At 39.6% G+C, this 22,045-nt stretch overlaps 2 protein-coding genes across 6 annotated transcripts; one reads left to right on the forward strand and one right to left on the reverse strand.

Annotated features, from left to right (window-relative positions):
* Positions 1-3,481: 3,481 nt before the first annotated feature.
* On the forward strand, positions 3,482-4,815 carry sfr1 (SWI5-dependent homologous recombination repair protein 1). Of its 2 annotated transcripts, XM_005474225.4 has the most exons (4): positions 3,482-3,641; positions 3,777-3,881; positions 4,030-4,374; positions 4,477-4,815. In XM_005474225.4, exons 2-4 carry the CDS (start codon positions 3,789-3,791, stop codon positions 4,663-4,665), a joined length of 627 nt encoding a protein of 208 aa, XP_005474282.1. In that variant the 5' UTR covers positions 3,482-3,641; positions 3,777-3,788; the 3' UTR covers positions 4,666-4,815. The 2 variants fall into 2 exon arrangements, with proteins under 2 accessions (XP_005474282.1, XP_003438419.1); XM_003438371.5 differs by having other exon boundaries at positions 3,483-3,881.
* On the reverse strand, positions 4,586-22,040 carry cfap43 (cilia and flagella associated protein 43). Of its 4 annotated transcripts, none has more exons than XM_019366495.2 (38): positions 21,900-22,040; positions 21,579-21,832; positions 21,388-21,484; positions 21,117-21,284; positions 20,915-20,978; positions 20,646-20,796; positions 20,465-20,547; positions 20,017-20,145; positions 19,789-19,905; positions 19,616-19,693; positions 19,365-19,513; positions 19,095-19,198; positions 18,777-18,926; positions 16,444-16,604; positions 16,119-16,283; positions 15,896-16,026; positions 14,115-14,271; positions 13,223-13,330; positions 11,774-11,851; positions 11,319-11,423; positions 11,084-11,188; positions 10,875-10,991; positions 10,195-10,380; positions 9,803-10,009; positions 9,546-9,632; positions 9,327-9,407; positions 8,288-8,416; positions 8,077-8,196; positions 7,889-7,996; positions 7,565-7,651; positions 7,387-7,475; positions 7,074-7,290; positions 6,792-6,904; positions 6,489-6,654; positions 6,204-6,374; positions 5,350-5,430; positions 5,083-5,236; positions 4,586-4,998 (listed from the first exon to the last, which is right to left on the reverse strand). In XM_019366495.2, exons 1-38 carry the CDS (start codon positions 21,926-21,928, stop codon positions 4,826-4,828), a joined length of 4,869 nt encoding a protein of 1,622 aa, XP_019222040.1. In that variant the 5' UTR covers positions 21,929-22,040; the 3' UTR covers positions 4,586-4,825. The 4 variants fall into 4 exon arrangements, with proteins under 4 accessions (XP_019222040.1, XP_025753307.1, XP_005474283.1 ...); XM_025897522.1 differs by having other exon boundaries at positions 18,822-18,926; positions 20,900-20,978; XM_005474226.2 differs by having other exon boundaries at positions 20,900-20,978.
* Positions 22,041-22,045: the final 5 nt, after the last annotated feature.

Consider the following 22,045-nt stretch of genomic DNA (forward strand, 5'->3'; position numbering starts at 1 on the left):
CGGTGTGAGTTAAACTGACTGCAATGTTTGCGTAAAAGGCTCCTCAGCTTTTTTTTTTTTTTTTTTTATATCCAGCTGTTTCAGCATCAGTTTGTGCCTTTCCTGTTTACTGCTCAGATTAGGAGTTCTGATAGTTTTCATGTGACACTGCTGATAGACTTCAGAAGATATCAACAGCTTCCACCACGTGCAGTCACCAAATGAGAGGACACACGAGTTGTTTTTAACTGCATGATAATAATAAAAGTTCTCCATCCATTCATTTACATTTATGCAATTTTGGAGCCAAATTATAGATGCTTTATTTCTACACTGGCAGCCGCAAGCGCCAGTAGGTTCCCTCACCCACCACACCCTGTGTAGACATCCACCCACCCTGCATGACTCACAGCGAGTATGACTCTAATCTGCTCAAAGGATGGAAAAGAAATGGCCCCAAGGACAGTGTAACAGAGGAGGAGCTGCTGCTCCGCTCACATCTATGTGCAAGTTTGAATAATGCCAAATCTTAAGGGAAAGCAACAGATTCCAGGATTGGGGGGGGGGGGAGCTGCAGCAGACTGGCCTGTGCAGCCTTTTTGTATGAAGCACACTCCTGTTTGTGTTGAGGATAACAGCTGTTCCAGATAAGCTCTCATTATTCTTTCGGAGAGAGGGGGAAGCAACTTCAAAAGATTTCACAGGGAGTTTAAAAATGCTTTACACAGCAGAAAAGTTAAAAGAAAAAATCTTGTTCAGGGTTTATTAGGATAACCGGGCATGTACACATAAATGATTAAATGTGAATCTTGACAGCAAAATAGTACAAATTAGGTTTTCTGAAGGAGTATTATTGGTTCTTTTTGTGAAGGAGTCAGCACTTACAGAGCTGAAAGATGGACTCTTTTTTTTTTTTTTTTCTTGCTGGCATAATTTGTATTTAACTATAGAAGATGATTTACAGGAAACCTCAACAGACTGGCTTGGCATTTTGAGGTATTTGAAGAGATAAAGCTGAGATTCAACTTTGCACAGACACCAGGCTTTGCTCTAAGTTGAGCTGGTAAACCTCTCCGGTATAATAAATAAATACCGAGAGGGAACTTCTGACGATACTTGGCTCAGAGAAAGTGCATGCAAATTTAAGAGAGAGAGACAGAGCATGTAACAGTTTATTTATAAACCTCCTGATTTTTATTGGTTTTCTTATGACTTGTAAAACTCCTGATTTTGATTCTGCGGACTTACAGAAAAATAACCGCCATTTATTTTTATAATTTATACTTCAAGCACCAAATATTCTGCAGCTACAGCTAGTGCCATCTCTGATTATACCCTGCACCATTCTTTGGTTTTGGGAGAATTTGGTGGACTAAATAAGTGATTTGACATTTGCTTGTAGGAAACTTTGATTAGTGCTTTTCTAAGACCTAATAATTTAGCAGTTAAATGAGAATATAATCCGTAGATGACTTGAAAGTACCGTAGGATCCAGTCCTCCTGAACCGGATAAGTGGTTGAGAAAATGGATGGATGGATATTTGAACATTAAATGAAAGCTATAATCACATGCACCATTAGAAAAACAGAACAATAAACTCATTGTATAAAGGAAGCAACACAAAGAGCATAACCTTAACACAGGGAGACGCACTTGGGACTATTTTGTTTTCCAAAATGAAAAGACTATTATTTCTGAAAAGGAATGCGGGTTTTGATCTATGTGGTCAACATAATTGCTTCAGTCTTTGACAGTGAAAGATGACACGTCGCTATTTCAAGGGGGATAATCAGGAAGGATTCGTAACAACCACAGTCATCCAACTCGTACAGCCATCACTGAGCTACTGCAGGTTAAAGGTCAAATTGACATTTTGAATCCACGTTATTTTTGCATCCTTTTTCACAAGCAGACGCTTTACCGTCTCGTGGGAGAAAAGTACAAGTGTAAATCAAAGTTACTGATGGCTGTGGTCCAGATAGGTCTTGGGTTTCAGGGCGCTGATACCGTTCAGTGTGACAGTGAGAGTGTTGCAGACACTGTGACTCTGACTGGGACACTTAAACAGAAAGGAGCTGCCATTAGTTATATTAATAACACCTGTCCTTTTCCTTCTTTGGATAAATATGGAAAGTGAAGGGAAAATGTGACACCAAATGTCAGGAGGCCTCAAGTTCGCAGCTAGCCAGGTGATTTTTATCACCTGTGTGTCCCCATATTGTGGCCCCTGTGTCAGACTCTAGTTTACTGGTCTTTATGTGCTGTTTATGTAAACCTGGGAGGGGAGATAAGGAAGAGTTTTACAGATGAGGCTCACTGGCAACGCATTAAAGGGAAACCAGCACACAGCGGATTGTGAAATCAAAATAACCCGCTAACCCAAAATACAAAACACCCTTTCAGCCAAAGTCAAGTGACAGTCTGTGCACAGCCCAGTAGCATCTAATCCACTGGGAAAAGGGAAGCAAAAGGCTGACCATATCTTATAATTTAAGTAAGGGGGACAGGACTTAATAGCATGCAAAAACATGTCTAGAGTCTATATTTAAGAGTGCCCAGCCTGCACACCTGTATTTGATGAAAGACATGGCACCTGCGTTCGCTGTCTCACATTGGCTCTGTTGCTACCCATATTGCTGGGGACTGAGTTTTTGTCAAGTTTTCAAAAGTTAAAAAAAAAAAAAAAAAAAAAACACAGAAAACTGTCTCCTGACTCACACATAGTAATTAACTGCAGCTTTCAGCCCTGCAACATTCATCCATATAATATGACAAAAAACCCCAGTTCCCTAGGGTGTGTAATATCAGACTGCCAAGTGCTGAAGTTCAAGTCCAGGCAGCCTCACGTTTTAACTCCCACTTTTTCTCCTCAAGGCAGCAGAAAAAAAAGCAGGTGATCGCAAACATGTGAACGCCATCCCAAACAAACCATGAATGGATCGGTCTGGAGGAGTTAAAAATAAGCCCATTAAAGGAGATGAATCAACTGATGAGAAGAGTTGAATCACAATGTGACTCGACCCTAGCAACAAGGGTGACAAGCAGCACTAAACCTGTCAAGAAGCCCACACAAATCAGTTTTACTTTGTGTTTCCTGTAGCACTTTATTTTGTAAATCAGCATAGTTGAGTTTAATTTCACTGGAAGTCCTTACTTCTTGACTGTTACTCTTTGTCCTTTAAAATATAATGAGAAATCTAATTTACTCTAATATTCTTCTTCTAATTTTCTTCTTCTAATTACCTGACTTTGTTTAGTTTTATTGTAAGTAACCTGTATTTCCAGCGGGTTTTTTCTAGTTCCAAAAAATAATTTTTAGGAACACTTAACTAATTTTGCATGTATAATTTTCTCAGAGCAGAAGAGCGAGTCAATATAATCATGCGGATTTATTGTAAGTTTGAGAAACATCACGAAAACACCGGATTTAAGGCACAAAGAACATTTTGTGCCTTACATGTTCTACCAACTACAGCTCCCAAGATGCGTTTCTGTAATACGTCATTACGTTCTATCCAATCACAGACTGCGAAAGTTTCGAGCCGCAAAATACGGAAAAAGTCTCGCATCGCTCCTAGCTTTCTGATTCAGTCTGCGTTTAGTGAAAGTTGTTGGCTGTTCAGTGGTTAATATAGCAGCGTTTAGCAACCCTTCATTTACTGTAAGTGCTGAAAGTAGTTTTGTTTTTTCAGCGGCGTCTGTTAAAATGTGATAAATGGATAAGTGACTAGCTAACGATATCCACTTGGCTAACTTAAACTACCCTTCAAAACTGTGACGTTTACATGATTCAAAGCAAGTTTCTCCGATGGAGATCACACCTAAAGCAGCTAAATTACAGAGGGAGTATTGTTCACCATGTAGTTCAGTAGAGTCAAGCCCCTGTGACTACAAAGAGAAGGTAAGGTGCTAGAAGGGTTTAAGCACCATTTGTCTTACATAATATAACCTGGCATGATGGTTGACTTTATAGGAACTTTTGTATTAACTATCAAAACTTGCCCATGCACTTTCCCTGTGAGTCATTTTCTTTTCTGTCCCCCCCACAGCATCAACCGAAGCTGAGTGCCTCACTGAGGGAGAGGCTGAAGAGATCCAGGCGCTCCTTCATCTCTCCCCTCTCTGTGGCCAAACGTCTCTGTGTTGATGATGAGGAGAATGGCCAACAAGTTTCAGCAGATTCCCAGCAGCCCGTTAATAATCCTCCCGTGATTTTAGGCAGTGTTGATGTAAACAGAAATGAGGAGAGAGCAGGGAGTAAAACGTTGTCTGGGCCTGCTCCCAAATCAACACAATGTCCTTCAGGAGACTTTGCACAACGTCTCAGGAAGGAGGTGAAAGACAAAACAGAGACTCTACGTAGACTCAAGATGGTTAAAATGTACAGAAGCAAGGTATTGGCGACACTTAAATGGAACACAATGGGATATGTTTTTGGTTACCTAAACCAAAGCTGGCGATTTCTCACGACAGGTTCTCCCATCTTTCTCCCACAGAATGATTTGACTCATCTCCAAACATTGACTGATAAGTGGCGGCATTGTGCTCAAGCTGCGCTGTATGAACTGCAATCAGAAGTCCCTATTGATGGACGAAAAGCCAGCCTGTCCGAGCTGATTGACCTGTTCAATCTGGATGACAGCATTCTGCACTTTGACCGCAAAGAGGAGGACTTCACTACCTAATAAAATGTTACAGGGGAACAATCACATTTCAGATGTCCTGTTTATTGTTTAATTTGTTGCTGCTGCTACAGTTTAAGTTGTACACTTTATGTTCAGTATATCTGCTGAGAGAAGCTTAAATAAAACTGTAAAAATCTGTTGAAAGAGAAAGCTTTGCTCATTAGTGTTTCAGTTGATCAAGTGAAGGAAAGTTTTTCATGGTGAGACGCTCAACTTCTGCCCCAAGGAAAGCCAGGTTCTCTGCCTGAACTCTGGCAAGTTCTTTCAGCTTGCTCCTCTTAACAATTTCCTGGTAGCGCTCTTCTCTTGCAGCAGCCTCATTTTCTGCCATAGCTAAATACCAAACAAGACACATGCTAGAAGATGAAGAAAACAACCATTTGCATTGTGTTTAATTGAAATAGCTGTTTTCATTACCTGCTGCTTCGCAGATGTGTCTCAATTCCGACACGGTGACCTGCATTTCAGGGAGCTGCTGTTCTAAATTGGCGCTCTTTTTAGCTTTTGCTGCTGCCCGCTTATTTAACTGTTCAATCTTTCTTAAGCGTTGCTGCACACTCTTCTTATGAGTCTGAAATTGAAAATAATTGCATTTGCATAATTGCATAAAATTGAAAAAAAAAAAGAAGCATATTTTATCTGAACAGTCAGCTGCACAAATTACATGTAGCTACGTTTTATTACCGTTTCCATCAACGCAATACTTTTCTCCAAACTCGAAATCTGCTTGGATGTGTGACTTTCTTGATCTGACTTGCTGCGATGCTAAAAAGAAAAGAGAACAGCTGGCTTGTGTGCAGTGAAAGAACAGAAAATCAGCATCCAACAACGGTTGAAGTAAAACGCCTTCATCATAAAACTTTGGATTTAGTTGGTTGGTTTCATGGGCTTGAACAATGGCAGGAAATGGCCACCAAAGATCTACCTGAAGCTTTTTTTTTCCAACGGAAGCTGGCATTCAGGCCTGGAAACACATGCGATGCTCATTGACTTGTTAAAAATAAGATGACGGATGACTCATTTGATCTGTATTTTTTATTTCTCAACTGCAGCGCTCTAACTTGTGATATTACTCATGTTCTATGTGAATTAGGTTGTAAACAAAATAAAAAATGTATTTAAAAAAAAAAAGAACGGAAGGACAGGATAATCTTCCAACCAGTCTCCACCTATTGAGTAAGAGTTTTAAGAGCTGAAAAAGGGGAAAAAAACAGGGTGGGGAGCTGGCGTGAATAGGGTGTGTGTCTTCAATAAAAGATCATCCATCTGTGCTGGAGGATGGTAACAATTTGCTGCCCGCAAAACATGTGATGCTGCCAAATACCTGCCTTCATATCACCGCCTGAGGTTTGGCCAGAAATGCAAATGGGATTAATGTTTAACCCTAAACGCAGACATTTTGTTATTATTTTAAGCAGATGTTGAAAGTTTTCACAAGTTGGAATTATACAGGGTAATGCCTATTCACTGTCTTAGTTTAGTTTAGAATAAAACATTTAAAAAGAGGCAGTGTTAGCATATTTTAGAATCTACATTACTGTCATTTTCTGCTGCTCCTCTGAGAGTCGTAGCATCTTGATATTCTTCTCCTTGTCGTAGAGGTCTTCTATTTGCTTCCTCATCACCTTGTTCTCCCACTCTAGCTGGATCATGCCCTTACGCACATCTTTGCACGCCACCATGGATGCTATTTTCTGCTCTGCAAGTGTCTGAGCATAGCGATAATAATCAGTAGCAGGCAACGACACCATAACCACCTGAATTTGACCAATTTGGTTTGAATCAAATCAAATTCTTTGTGACGAGAGTAGGAAAAGGCTGACCCTGATGACACTTCTCAGGTTGTCCACAACGCTCCTGTGGTAAAGAATGAAGTCGGTGTCTGCGTTGGCAGCAGTTGGGTCTGTGGTAGTCACCTCCACCTGTCCCTGTTTAAGTATGATCTGGACCATGGTGTCCATCAGGAGATCAGTCCTCTTCCGGTGCAGACTAGAACAGAAGGGGGGGAAAAGCAGTCACAGGTCATTCTTCTGTTAAGAAATAGATTTAATGCACTTATACTAGGCATTAAGTTTAAGGCTTGTTTTACAACTGCTTGAAATCAGAATGAAAAATCAGATTGATACCTTTCAAGCGCTTCAGAAAGATTTTTAATTTTCTCTTGAGCAGCTTTATCCTCATTTCTCTTCTTCTGCAGGAATGCCTGCATCTCAGCGAGAGTCAAAGCTTTTGTTTTTACCTGAAAAAGACGTGTCCAGCAGTGAGTGCATAACTGCAAGCAAGAATGGAAATAGCTGTATTGTATATCTATTCATAAGCTGAGCCGGAGTAAGATATTGTGCACATTTATGCATATTTTAATGGAACAGCAACTCTCCTCCATATTTAACCTCTCCTCGTCGTCATACCTTTTGCTCGCTCTCTACTTTAGCTCTGCGAATTTGACAGAATCTCTCCCAGGCTACTGTGCTCAAGCCCTCTGGCATGTTCGCTGGAGCGTCCAGCTCATCCATGGCTCTGAGCATTTGGCTGAATGCATCAGGGGCCTGAGAACCATACAGACGATGCTCTTTAAACGGGTCAGAATTGTTACTGTTGTCCATCTGGGCCCTCATCTTCTGAGCCCTGTGGGGTGAAAATTTGCCCACAAAAAGCGATAAACAGTTTACAACTCAAATTATGTAATTTTCCTCATGCATAGCCATGAATCAGGAAACAAACCTGGGTCTGCGTTTGAACATCTTATAGAGGCAATCGACCATATGGCTCGGGAGTTCTGAAAACGCCCTCCTGAAGTCTTTATCCAGCGACTTCAGAGACAGAGACGTTAGGTTACTATATTGTGTTATGTTCGCCATCTCTCTCAGCTATGATTTTAGTATTTAATCAGCTGGCTTACTTTGTCTTCAAGAACAACATTGTCATAGGTCTCCTGTAAAAACTCTACTTCTTCTTCCAGCTTCTTCAACCTCTCCCCAGTTTCATCCTGTCAGAGGAACCAATTGTAGAGGAGAAGGGCATGTATGAAAATTAGCGATAAGCAGTCTTGAAGCCTACAAAATGAGTGTGCCACACAGGTTAGCTCTTACAAAAACATGCCTGAACGAAGGGAAGGTTTTGTTCTACAGTTTTGGATGATGTTGCTGCCATTTCTCACAAAGAACAGAGTGTGAAGCTGGCACTCATAAATTCCTACAGCATTACTGTGCACCAGTTTTCTGACCTTGTATGCCAACATTTTTTCAAGTTTGAGCTTGAGCTCCTGCTCCTGGCTTCTCATCTCTTCTTCTCTGAGGACTGACTCAACGAGATATGTGATCTTGAGCTCTTCCTGTAAAATACACCGAAACCAATTTTAAACAGGATGTTATAAAAGACATCGCAAGGGGAAAATGAGAAGAGAGGGCTTACCTGGTATATAGCTACTGTGCAGTTCACTTTCTTCTCTAACAGCTTTGCCAGATTTTCATCAAACCTTTCGGTCGCTTCCTTGGTGGACTGGTGAAGCTTTTTTATTTCGATTTCCAGTAGCTGCAACAACACAGGCCACAGACGGTTACCATTCACATCATGAGCGAATACTATTTCAGATCAGTGCAAAACAGAGCAGCTTATGTAATACCTTTTTGTACTTCTCCTTCTCCTCGCTGAGCTCCTTGGCTTTCTTTTCATACTCTTTGAAAGCTTTTTTCTCCTCCTCACTCCACTGAATGTCAGGTTTGGTCAAAACAAACTCAGGCGGAGGTATTTCCTGTGGAGTAAATTCAATAGAAACTATGTGCCCTTCTTGCTGATTTGTCTAATTTAACTGACGCTGCTTAGAAATAAATTGAAGTTTAAAAAAAAAAAAAGAAATCCTGCAACATCATTAACACACACACATGGTTCACTCTGGCTAGAGTGTATGTAATATGAAACAAAGACATGAGATATGGAACAGTTTTCTAATAGGTTATATTATCTATTATGGAATAAATTATTATGTATAACTACCAGTAATTAAAAAATAGTATAGTTATAAATACCTAAATACAACATGCTGTATTTATTTGTATTATCTTCTCACTTAAAAGACTGTTTAATTTTCTTTTTTTAAATTGAATTACATTCTACTACAGCATTCAAATGTCTTATTCTATTCAACCATATACCCCCGTACCAACACCAGTGTTATAAAATCATCAAACCTTCCCACTTGAGAGCAGATCATCTTATAATTAAAAGGTTAGTGTTTCAATTCCTGGCTCCTCTAGTCTGCATGTCAAAGTGGCAATGGTCGAGGTGCTGAAGCATGATTTTCGAAGGCACAGAATAAAGTGCTATATGAATATATATATGTGTGTGTGTGTGTGTGTGTGTGTGTGTGTGTGTGTGTGTGTGTGTGTGTGTGTGTGTGTGTGAACGGTTGAATCGGGCTTTCAATAGAAAGCAGTTAGAGGAGAAAGGCAGTTCATAAGTACCAGTTCATTTACCATTTAACTCTCTACTTTATATTTAATTGTTTTCTGCATTTTGACACAAACTCAAAATTAACAGATTGATCAAAGAAGTGAGTTAGAGAGTGAGATAGTGAGATAATATTTCATACTGTGTTCTGCTGCATACCGGTCTACTTCAGCATTAATGTCTTAAAAAAAAACAAAAAATGTTTTAATGGTCACCATTTTCAGGATGTCCTCTTTTTTCACTTCAAGTACTCCATCCATCATGTCATCAAGAGCCCTTTCTCTAGAATCATCAGCCTGCAATAGAACAATAAACCCATTAACATGGCAGAACTGAGCTATCCTCACCATCGAAGCAGTGATCCTTTATGGAAGTATTTTAACACGCAAAAACCGAAAAACAAAAACATATTTTTTTGTTTTGTGGCAGCATACTTGGGCAGCCAAACGACGTTCCTCTTCCAGCTTTCTCCTCTCCTCCTCCTCTTTCTGCTCCGCTGTCAGGTACCGTTCAGCTCTTATCTGGAGTTGGACAAAGTTGACATCTCATAAGACAAAAACCACACACCATTTCACACTTCGGTAAAAGAACAAACAAACAAACGAGCAGTTCAACATGTACAGATGCTTTGTCCACTGAACTTTCTCTGAACTCTCTGTGAACTGATTAGATGTTTCAAGAGGACAGTAACCTCAGAGTCTTCTACTGTGAGCAGCCTCTCTGGCCACTCGCTGTTGGTCAGACTGGGCTCCCACAGCTCCTCGTGCATGTCCAGCTGCAGCATGATTTCTCTGATGTGCTTGTTCCTGTCTCTCACACGTTTGAGCTCCTTCATCTTCTGCTTGTGTAATGCCTCAAAGTCAGTGTTGAAAGCTGTCTTGGTGCGATAAATCACATCCTGCAATGTGCAGATTAGTGAAATTGGGCAAAGAAAACCTGCTATTAATGATCAGCATGACAATGTGATGAAGTTGCTCTTTATTTCCATAATTATTATTTTTAAGAAAGTGTTTTGATTACAGTTCTGGATATTCCCTGAATATAAAGGCATAATTATTGCACCTTTTTGAAACAGGTTCCCACCTGTAACAAAACAATCTGGTTGATCCTCTGCTCTATGGTTTTCAGGCTGAACTGATCGTAAACATAAGGATTTGAATATCCTAACTCAGCCGAGATACTCCCCGTCACAGTGGCAGTCTCTGCGTCCTGGACTTTCTTCTCCTCCTCTTCTTCTTGTGCACTGAGATCCTTCTTTAGGTTGCCCAGCTGAGGGTTAAAGGTGGACACAAGGGCTGAGATAAACAGTGAGGACTGAATCTGCGGCCATGTGATTATAAACTTCATCCACAGGACATTGCACTAAGATAAAACTATCGAAACAACTCACTTTTAGCCACACAGCTATAAATCTAAAAAAGTTTCAACACTGGTGGACTGGCATGTGTTCAAGCATTTCAAAATGTTACTGCATTGAAAGGTCAGATGAAGGACTGAGATTCATGGCATCCAATTATTTTGTAGCTGTAAACTTGTTTTGACTTGAACGCTTCAGCCATAAAATGTATTTCCAGAGAGGAAAACCTAAAACACAGAGGAGGCTGCGTTGTCGCAGCTTTCACTTAGCGCTGCATTACTGCATTTCTGTGTCACATTTCAAAACAGCAACACGATTTAACTGGTTCAAATTCATCACATATGCCTTTCTTTGCAGTGCTACTCAGAATCTAAAGTGTTCGAGCTTGTGGATCTGTTTTTCTTACGCTGCAGGCAGCTTTTTCTAACTTCCTCATATTTTGAACCCTGCAAAGGTCTTCAAGCTCTTTCTCTGTTTGCTCTTTCAGAGGGTAGTTCAGCACTTCAAGGTCAGAGTGAAAAGCCTGCGGCAGACAAGAGAAAAGAAACTGTGATGATTAAAAAATGTAAAAGTCATCAGTGTGATGTTTCGCTGTTTTTTTCTGACCCTTCTCACCTTTATGGTCCTGCTGATGACCTTCATGGTATCCCAGCATTCTCTCTTTAGGACATCACGGAGGTAACATTTTTCTAAAATGTCCCATTCAATTTCCGTCCTCACCTACAATGGGGAAACAAATTCACATTCACCCAAATTAAGAATTAAAGTGTCATCGCATTTATATGTGTGTGTGTGTGTGTGTGTGTGTGTGTGTGTGTGTGTGTGTGTGTGTGTGTGTGTGCAGCAGTACCCTCGTGACCTCCTGCTCCACCATGGCCTCGAGTCTCCTCTCCTCCTCAACATCCAGGTTAAAGTGTTCAGGCTGGTTCTCACTGTCACGTATCATCTCCTGGATCTAACATCACAGGAAATACAGAGCAGGGATCACACTGTTTGTGGAGCTTTTATCTATTTTTCAAATATCATGTTATGTTTTATCTGCTGTATAGTATTTACCATAATGTTTTTAGCTTTTAGATATGGAGCATTTTGGCTACATGAAAGCAGTTTTTAGATCAGTCTAATTACGTGTATGTAGGTTTTGTGCAGGTATTAAGTATGGTTGTAAGTACGGAGAATTCTCAGTGTATTGAAAAATGTTTATTGACACAGTAATTGTGTTAAATTCTTTCAGGTTTTATGCATGGGCTTTATAATTTTCTCCTAATCATTTTATTACCAGCATTTGTAATAAACTTCACTTACACTGTCACGTAACTCTTTCATGGTTTCCATCAGGTTCTTCTTCATCTCAGAGTATTGTTCTTGATCTTCTTTTAGAAGCTGTTGACAACATGTAGACTGTGAGGTTCACAAGAATCGAGAATCTCTCAAAGATGTAAAAATTCAAATTAGAAATAGTAATTACATGACAAGAAAAGAAAATGTTAGCCAACACTTCAGCCTGTAGCACAGAGGCAGTGCCAGGATCCCGATTGTGGACAAAGTAATTATAGAAGTTGATTTTAATCCTGACGCTTATATTTATTACAAGTGGGTGCATGCGCATACCCACAAGCATGTGTAAATGAAGAAAACAATACTCGATCTATCATTACTATTCTTGCTGTGGATTGCGAAGACCAATATGTTCATCCCCTTAAACACAGAGATCCAAAGTGTAATCAAACAAACAAATAAATTCTCTTGTGGATGAGAGGGTGAGCTACACTGACTTATAACAATAGTTACAAAACAGCACTGCTCTGTAAATTCATCAACCCAATAGAAACTGCCTCTACCTTGAAAGAGAATATGAAACAGACAGGCCACCTGTTTTTTATCAGTTCTCAGGACAAATTTTATTTTGTCCCCGCTGAGACTAATATTTTGAAACAAAGAAGCCGTGAAGGTTCAGTATACCCAAAATCCCAGAATCAAACTGAGTAAAACCTCATGATCGTATCAGAAACATTCAGAGAAGTTTCTTCATCCTCTGCTGAACAACCTCTGAACTGTGATGTGCTCCCTCAGATTGATCAGGTAATGGCTCATGTGAAATGGGTTGTTGTGAGTGGTCAGAATTTGCCTTTGATAACTTCATAAATATCACCTTTTACTTATATATAAAGGAAAACACATTTAGCTTTTATTTATTTAAATATTTACTTTGTATTAACTGAAAATAAATACTAAGACACTTATTCCACTTATCACAGTGGGCCTGTAGTGGAGTGGGTGGGTTCAGGCCCCTTAGGCCCACCCACAACGCCGTGGTAGATGTAGCATAAATCAGACTAGAAAGTGCCTCTTTCCGATGTGTGATAATCAGTGAGGTTGGCGACACCTACAATTCAAAAACCTGCCACACCTTCAACATCAATTTATTGTTATCAAAACTCTTTGTCAGGTGATAAAGTACCTAACATGCTCTTACACATGTTTATGTTCTTTACTGTGCTATACCTCTAGCTAATTGGTTTTCTCACTCTATAAGAATGATAAATCAAGCTGTTGCACAGAGCAACTGCATGCCAAAAACCACACAGCTGTTTTTCCAGCTAGATACCACACGCTGGTGCAAAGGGGACTTTCGTAACCTTCCAATCTGCAAGCGCGTAGAAAAAAAAACAGCAGACTAAGTATCTAAAAATAGTTGACAACATCCAGATGTCATTCCACCACCACAAATATCACAGCATATTAGTCACTGACCCCCTCTCGCCTGCTTTCCAGCCAGGTGGGCTGTGAAGGTGGAGCACGTAGGAGGTTGTTATCATCCCCATCTCGCTCTGTCACATCCACAGATGGTCCACCACTGACCTACGACACATAAAAAGAACTCAAAGATTTAGATAAGTAAACAGTAAATGGCACACAAGCAATAAATAGCAGTTTATATCTATTACAACTGATAAGATATACTTTATTTATCATAAGAGCTGGGAAATTCCTATGTTACAACAGCCAAAACATTAACTACAGCCTCTAACAAACCAGCTTAAAAAGCTGAATAGTTTAGTAATAAAGTACAATACGGCCAAAAAAGATTTTTTAAAAATTAAAGACATATGTGACAATAAACAAAAGAAATGAGCTAAAAACAAAAAACCTACATGAAAAATGCGACAAACATATTTTAAAAACAAAATATAAGAAAATTAAAATAGTGTATTACATGGAGTGACGAAAAAACATCAGACCCTTTCTTAAGAAGAAAAAATTATGTTTAATTTATTATCATTATGCTGAAGTTTACTTGGATGGCACCAAGTTTGCATAACAAAACATTATAATTTAAATCTGTTTATGTTAAAGGTCTGTCGGAGAGGCGTTCCTTCAGATTTGGAGGCTGTAGTTTGTGTACTGAGTTGTGAGGCACTGAAAAACTTCTACTTTTTTTCCTACCACATTAAAATCATTAACAGCTGAAGTTAAGAAACAACACTCAGCTACTGGAGGCCATGGAAGCAGGGCAGTCTTCACAAAGGAAAATTTTACAGCACTGGACTGCAGTTAGTTAATAGTTTCAGCCCGTTGTCCTGAGCAAATAGAGCATGTTTTTACAGTAAAACAGAACGCAAGAGAAAAATTTAACCTTACTTACCTCTTGAGTTTCCGTCCCAACCAGAGACACTTGACCCCACACAGGAAAGTTAATCAGGATGGGATTTTCAGTATCAAAGATATTCTTCAAGAAATGAGCCATAGACTTGCTGTACTGAGTAGCTTCATTCATCTTACTGACATCCCCACCTTTAACTCTGTGTGAACCCAAGCAAAAATACACAAAAATATGCAAAGGTATTCATCAGCTGTCATTTTAACAAAAAGCCACAGTCAACAGTGAACTGATCATAATGAAGTAATAGCACACACAAATCCATTTAAGAGTTTCTGGACAAAAGAATCTCTGAGAACAGACTGCACAGATTGGTTGCACTGATAATATTTGATCTTTTCATGGAATTTGTTGCTAATAATAAAAATGTATGTTATCATCAAGCATGTCCTTTAACCCCCTCAGGTCTAACGGTGCAATGAATCTTTGTAGAGCCTAAGCATGTAACTTATGCCAGTGGCCGACGCAACTGCCAACATTTAACCCTAGGCGATCAGACTGTGCAATTAAAATGTTCTATAAAGTTTTGTCAATCAGGGAACAAAGAAATAATAATTTTACTTGAAGCACAAAAGAAAAATGTAATTTAAAAAAAAAATCTGTTCTTTTCCTTCTCTAAAATACAGGGTTAGGATAGGGTTATCACCTCAGAGGTCTGTATTTTTATATGGATCATAGTGACAAGGTTTTCTAGTGTGGATCTGAATTCGAATCAATTAAACTTTTCATTGTTTCTCACAGAAAGTATCCTACTGAAAATATGATGGATGGCCATGTGGTGTCATTTGTGATCCCAGAAACATGCATGCACACCCGTTTTTAACATTACTGGCTTTGATTTTATTGTAAATTTCCAACTTCTAAATCAGTGATGAGAAGATGGAAATTTATGAGTAGGTCTGCTTGCAGTGAACCACGGCTAACAGACTTACAGTAGTGAAATTTTCCGCTACAACACCCTGAGGCAGATTCCAAAGTGACAATGAAAACAGCTCAACATCAGAAAACATTTAAAACACAACGGAATCGACAGGAAAGATGTTTTCTTAGTTTTTGCTTTAAACTAAAGCATTGATCTATGTTTGCCAATAAAATGTTACTGCCATGTTTTAATAAAGTCAATCCTTAATTCAGTCAGTCTTAAGTTTTGAAATGCTATTTTTTTAGCAGTACTGAAACAAAGAAAAAAGTCACACAAGGATTGCCTAATATATGTAATTTTGTTTGTACATTTTGTGTTTTTGACCAAAAAAATGATCAAAACTATAATTAATAACATAAAAACATTTTAGATTATCTGTCACAGATAAAATGAACATTATATATATAGCTTGGTCACTTGGGGTTACATTTACAGATTATTCACAATTTATATAAATAATATAGGCAGTGGGTTATACACACCATGATCTCACAAATGGTGGATGCAAAACAAAATATTTCTGAAGTACTAAAACCTTTAAGATAAAAACAACTTGAAAACAGAAGCATGCTGGAGCAGTCGCTGTAGTCAGATGTGGAATGTGAGTGGGATGTTATTCTGAGGAAAGATTGTGCTGTGAATTTTATTAGATCTTTGTTTTCCTGCTGATATTCCCCTGGACACTAAGTTATATTTACTTACTTTTGTCCTTCATTGCCAGTTATAATAGAGAAAAAGCCCTGCCTCACATAACCCTCATCAGCCTATTGGCGACTGTGAGCAACGGTTCCCTCTGCTGTTCACATCTGTGCATTATGTAAGCGTGATGTGCAACTCGTTTTACCTGATATTAGTGCATACAAGAGAGCCATCTTTGAGGCCTACAGTGAGGAGTGTACAACCGTCTGTGGAAAAGGACACGCTCCGGACTCCACCGAGACGGCACGAGTGACACTGCAGTTCAATGTAGCGCTCCTAGAGGTGCGGCAACACCACAGGGAATGAAAAACAGGATTCAAAAACATTCACAGTAAAAATGAAAAACAGGAAATTAAATGAGATCTAACCATGGAAGCAGTTTCTCTAATCCGTAGTAAGCCATCTCGGCCCACAGAAGCCAACCATAAGCAGTGAGGGGAGAGAGCAAGAGAGGCAGGGCCCAACGGATGACCCCTTACTTCCTGCACTGGTTTCAGCTCGACTCCCTGTTGATCGGAGAGATCCCCTTTGTCCTGAGAGCACAGATCAGAGAGTAGAATAATAAGATTCAAAATGCACACCTGAGACCATTACCTACGTAAAACTACAAAAACAAATCAGAGTGATGCTAAGCTGTGACTTAGTTACACAGATGATTTGAGAAGAAAAAAGCCAAAAAAGACGGCAGCAAACCTCGGGAAGTACAAATCGCTGAAGTGTTTTACTCCTGTGGCAGTAAGCAAAGATCTCACTTAATCCCAGAACACAGCTTTTAAGTGGACGAGGCACCGTGAATGTGAACACTTTGAGGACGTGAGAAGACAGGCAACCATGTCGGTCTATACTATCTGGACCTGCAGGACAACAGACACATTGTAATATGCAATGAAGAACAGAAAAATTGATAATTACAAACTGCCAAGCATGTTTTTTTCTGCTTATATTATTTATCTGGTGCTTTAATCTCAAAGATGGCCCCTTAAAGCACACTAGCATCTCAGTTTTAGTATTAAAACTCTCCGTTTGGCTGTTTGCTTCTTCTTTGTGTCGTTGTGTGTGTTATCCAACATAGTTTTCCAGTCTGCTGTATAAATAAAGGGTGTGATTTTGTAAACTGTTCATTCGCTGTCTTCATTTTAACTGTGTTAGTAACAACATGTCTAAACATTTCTGTGTGATACATCACGTTAAGCACTATTAATCCATTATGGGAATGTGGTCTAGTGTCGGTTCCTTGTTTTGAACACTGCCAAGATATTTCCTTGGATAAATAAAACATAATGGATAAATAAGGCATTTTTTCAGGCTTAAAACAATAAGAACAGAAGACAAGTAGAAGCCTATCACTCATCGTTTATTAAGCCTGTGTACTACAGTACTGTTTAAAATCTCAGGCTGTCTCCCAGGTCTTTATATTTTGCTCCTACAATGGAAGATAGGTGCAGTGAAACATGTGCAAACATAAATGGAAATATAGTACACAAGGCAATATCAGTTTCCACAGTTATATCAAATCTTGAAAGCCAATATTTGGTATGCCCACCTTCATTCTTCAATATAGCATGAATTCTTTTAGGCAGCCTTCTTGTCATTTCATTAAGTAATCTTCAGGAGTCATTTTCCAGGCTTTTTGAAGGAAATTTAAATCTATTCTCTGGATCTTGGCTGCTTTTTTTTTGTTTTTGTCAAGAAGATTCCACATTGTTACCATAATGTTTAGGTTCGGGTTCTGGGGAGGATGATCTATGGCTCATAGTATCCCAATGTGTGTTTTTCTATCCAGGTATGTGTTTACTGCATTGGCAGTTTGTTTCGGATCATTATCATGCTGAAAAATTAAGCTGCTGCCAATCACATACTTTCCAGATGGTACTGCATTGCACGAACTGACGAAGTTTTAGCAAAAAGTACATTGATCAACTGAAGGGTCAGATGGATCTTTCAGGTCCTGTGTCTGGTCTTTGCTAGATTTTTTTCTATTTCTTGAAAACATGCCTTTCAGATACCTTCATCAGGTGTAGATATTTTTTTTAGGCCTCCCACTTCTTTTGTCTTCATTTTTCAAGTTTCCTCAATTTTTTTAAGGACACACTGTACACCACGCCAAGATATCCAAAGTTTTTAGCTAAAAGGAATCACCTTTGGGAATCATCTTGTTGAAGAAAAAATACAATTTTATGCCTTTCAAAATGCATTTTTTTTGGCACTTTTTAAAATCTGACTAAAGAAATGGAAGCAAAAGTAATGCCTTTGCAACAGGCTGCTAATAACAAAGTCCTAAAGATACAATTTAAAACTGATTTTTTCAGAATCAGAATCAGAAAGACTTTATTTACCCCCAAGGGGCAATTAAGATACAACAGAGCAGCATGACGTTGAAGATAAGGACAGGCAATAAGAGTGAGAAGTTGCTAAGGTTTTTGTTATATGTCAACACAATACTCAAAAGACCTTCAGAAAGCCAGGAGAACTACTGCTAAAGATCACTTTAAGAAAAGACAAGAAAGCCCTGCTCCCTGGAAACAAATGATAAGGAATGGATAGGTGACTCAAGACTTTTCACAGTACTGTAAATGGAATATAAAGGAAACCACGGGAACCAGGACATGATCCTTAAGTTCTGCTTGTACTTTATTTCCATTAATCACCTTCCAAACCTCTCCTCGCCCACAGGAGATGATTCAACTTTTGGTTTCAAAATGAATTTTTACTTTTTGCAGATTCTCAAACCTCACTCCTCTCATGTATGCAGTGCCCCTCCCTGGCTACATGTTTACATTTTTTGAACTGCCTTAGTTTAATGCCCCATGATTTAATGATTCATTTATTAGACTTGAGATTCTCACATTGCCTCTGAGACACTGCCAAAAAGTCCTACTGTTTGTCAAGAGGGATTTACGCTCTTATTTTATGTTCTACAGATTCTTTTAAAAAAAATAACTTATGTCCCATCATAAAAATGTTTTAAAATGATTTAAACATCTACAGACTAAGTAGAGAATTCATCAACCCCTTTAGTTTTGTACCTCCAAGGTTCTGGGTAGGCAAAGAGAGCAATGTAAGCAGGCTACCGTCCTTTTTTCTGTCCTCTTCACCAGCACACAGTGCAAGAACCTTCACCTCGTTGTTGTCTCTGTTGCACTGAGCGGAAAGAGACAAAATGCATCCAGGAAGAACTGGAAAAGAAACCCACACATTGCATTGGTTACAGTAGTAGGACCACACATTTCTGCAACGCTACAGTGTGTGACAGTTCTTATCTACAGTGATATTTACACTGATGTGTGCTGTAATTTAATGTTGATTTATAATATTTTGAAAGGAGTAAGAATAAAAGCATTTACCTGTGTACCCTATGACTGAAAACATCTTGGATGGCCTTGCTTCTAAGACATAGATATGTGAATCTGAGCCACTGGTGAAAAGGTAGTTCCCGCCATGATCAAAACTGTAAAAGTAAACACATTTTTATTTGCTTTTCTGAGCAGAAGTGGAGAAGACGTTACCCTATAACTCATGCTTCCATGTCACAAATATAAGACAGAATAATTTTCTAGTGTGTAGTTTTTAACTGAAATGCCCGTGAAAGCATCACAAAAAGGGAAGATACTTGCACTAAGTGATCAACAGCAGTGTGGTAAAGGAGAACCTCGTGCACCAGGCGAGGCCTCTGCTCCTGGTTTAGGTCAATAAAGAGCACTTTTCCTGTAGCTGTTCCTACAGCTGCATAGTGTGCAAAAGGACAGGAGGCCAGACATGTCACCTAAAGACACAGAGACTTGTGTTTTTTCTTAAAATGTCAATTTTACACATATTATATTATATAAGTGCTCTGTCCTGTAAGTTCTCATGGTGGCAATCTGACCTCCACTTGGAGTGAGAGAGAACTGATGCAGATGCCATCTGAGGACCACAGCTGCAATTCTCCAGACTCCTTCAAGGACTGCAACCAATGTAAACACAAACATCACTGCTCATTTAGAGACACGGACCCAAATTACAAGTCGCCGCAGGTCTTGAGCAACACAGATGCTTTACCACACAAATGTTCTTGTCATTGTGCAAGAGAGTTGCTGTCACAAAGTTGCCGCTGAGAACATCGAAGATCTTCACAATCCTGTCTGACTGGGCTGGGTTCAACACATACATCTGCCCCTGAAAAGCAGCAGGTCTCAGAGTTTGTTCTTTTCTGTCATGTAACATATTATTATTTGGATATTTTAGGCTATATCATGTTTTTATGCTCCTGCGCGCTTAAGTACTTACTGTATTAGAGGAAAAAAGTAATGCTTTATAGTCAGGAGAGTACATCACAGTTGTGACAGGTCTTTCTAACTGCCACGTTTGTGCAATGTTTATCTGAGTCCCTTTGATTTGCAGGTGTACCACGCTCTCCTGCAACACAGAATCATATTAAATTGTGTGATGTTTGATGTGCTCTTAGACCAGGGGTGGGCAATCTCAGTCCACGAGGGCCGGTGTCCCTGCAGGTTTTAGATCTCACCTTGGGTCAACACACCTGAATCACATGATTAGTTTGTTACCAGGCCTCTGGAGAACTTCAGGACATGTTGAGGAGCTAATTTAGCCATTTAAATCAGCTGTGTTGGTTCGAGGACACATCTAAAACCTGCAGGGACACCGGCCCTCGTGGACTGAGATTGCCCACCCCTGTCTTAGACATTAATACAGTAACCACTGAGTGGGCTTGTACCTTTCCTACAGCAATCAAACCATTGTTATTAGGAGTTAAACGCTGAAAGCTGTTTCTTCTGAGTTCAGGGATAGCATCAGCACCTGAACAACAATGAAAAACAAATAATATGTCAAATGTGTTTTCTAGTCTCTGAATTGGGTAAGAAATATCTTCCACATCCAAGTGTGGGTTTGTTTACTTGTAGGATTGAAAAGGACAGAGACAGAGTGGCTCTCTGGGTCAACAAGAAGCAGGAATCCTTCAGCACAGCCCACATAGAGCTTTGACGTGGCTGTCCAGCAGATGGCAGAAGGAGTCAGCCTGGCTCTGGTCCTCTGGTGGAGTTTGGCCTGTGCAAACACATGTAGAGCTGGATCACGGAAAATATAATTGTTTTATGGATAAATTAAAGATCTAAAAACTGCAGTTACATCACACAAACTAGAAAGTTACCATAATGTTGCTGACATTTTGAGAGGATGGTGCCTGGCTCTCACTAAAGGTCCCATCAGGTGCTGGAAGCTCAATTGTACTGCAATATGACAAATATAACATGTACATATATGTTCTTATTTGACTCTTTAGTTTCCCCACTTTCTTTCAACCTTCCATGCATTTGCAGCAAGGCTGAAAGAAACTTAAACACATGCATTTGCTGTATTGTGTTTACCTCGGTTGCAGGACATGAAGGCTGTCACTCTTTGCAATATTCCAGACAGTGAGTGAAGCAGTGCCCAAGGCACAAAGCTGAAGCCAATTCATGGGGTTGAATGCCAAGGAAACGACATCCTGTCCAGCTTGTGGTTGAGAACAAAGCGGCTCAGCATTTTCCCAGTTCCTGCATCAGAAGGTTATGATTACTATTACACTGCCGCTCAGCCCGAGTAACAGAAAACACATGGCACACAGTATAAGGCAGTGTTCTGCTTTGAGTGGCTTACCACACAGTAATGATGTGGTCAGGAAGAGAGGAGCAGGAGCCCAAATATGGACCACCGTGACTTAATGCCAGAGATGTATAGTCCAGTTGTGCTCCTCCTAAAGAAAGAGGTGAACGAGCAAAAGTCCACATCTTTGGCAGAATTACAGTAAAAATGTGACAGTTTAACAGATTAAAGTACGTCTGCCTTACCCTTAAGTTCATTCTTCAACTGAAGCTCAGGGAAAGTGTACACATATATCGACGGGGATAGCTTTTCCTCGGAGAAAGCAAAAATCCCACTGTTTCCGTTGGCTGTCAATGCACCAATGCCTCTGCCAGGACTCGGAAACGCGTTTTGCGTCCTTGTCTCCAAGTTCAGGAAACATATATGATTCCCACATGTGTAGCATACTGTTTTATTTTCAACAAACTCGGTATTTCTGTTTGCGAAACCTTGTATCCACCTGTAAGAACACAATATTAGTTAATTGTTAACAAATAACCAGTGACGTACCTGCAGGGACAACATACCTGAGCTCTAAACTTCCAAACTCATTCATTTTAATATATATATAAAAAAGCCAACTACGCAACCTTTATTAAAAGTACTTTCAACCGGGAAAGCGTTCCGTAACCATAGTAACCCGCCTTTCACACCATTGGCTGAGGCGCTGTTT

Source organism: Oreochromis niloticus, linkage group LG13 (assembly GCF_001858045.2).
Source record: "Oreochromis niloticus isolate F11D_XX linkage group LG13, O_niloticus_UMD_NMBU, whole genome shotgun sequence".
In the NCBI taxonomy this organism is placed as follows: Eukaryota; Metazoa; Chordata; class Actinopteri; order Cichliformes; family Cichlidae; genus Oreochromis; species Oreochromis niloticus.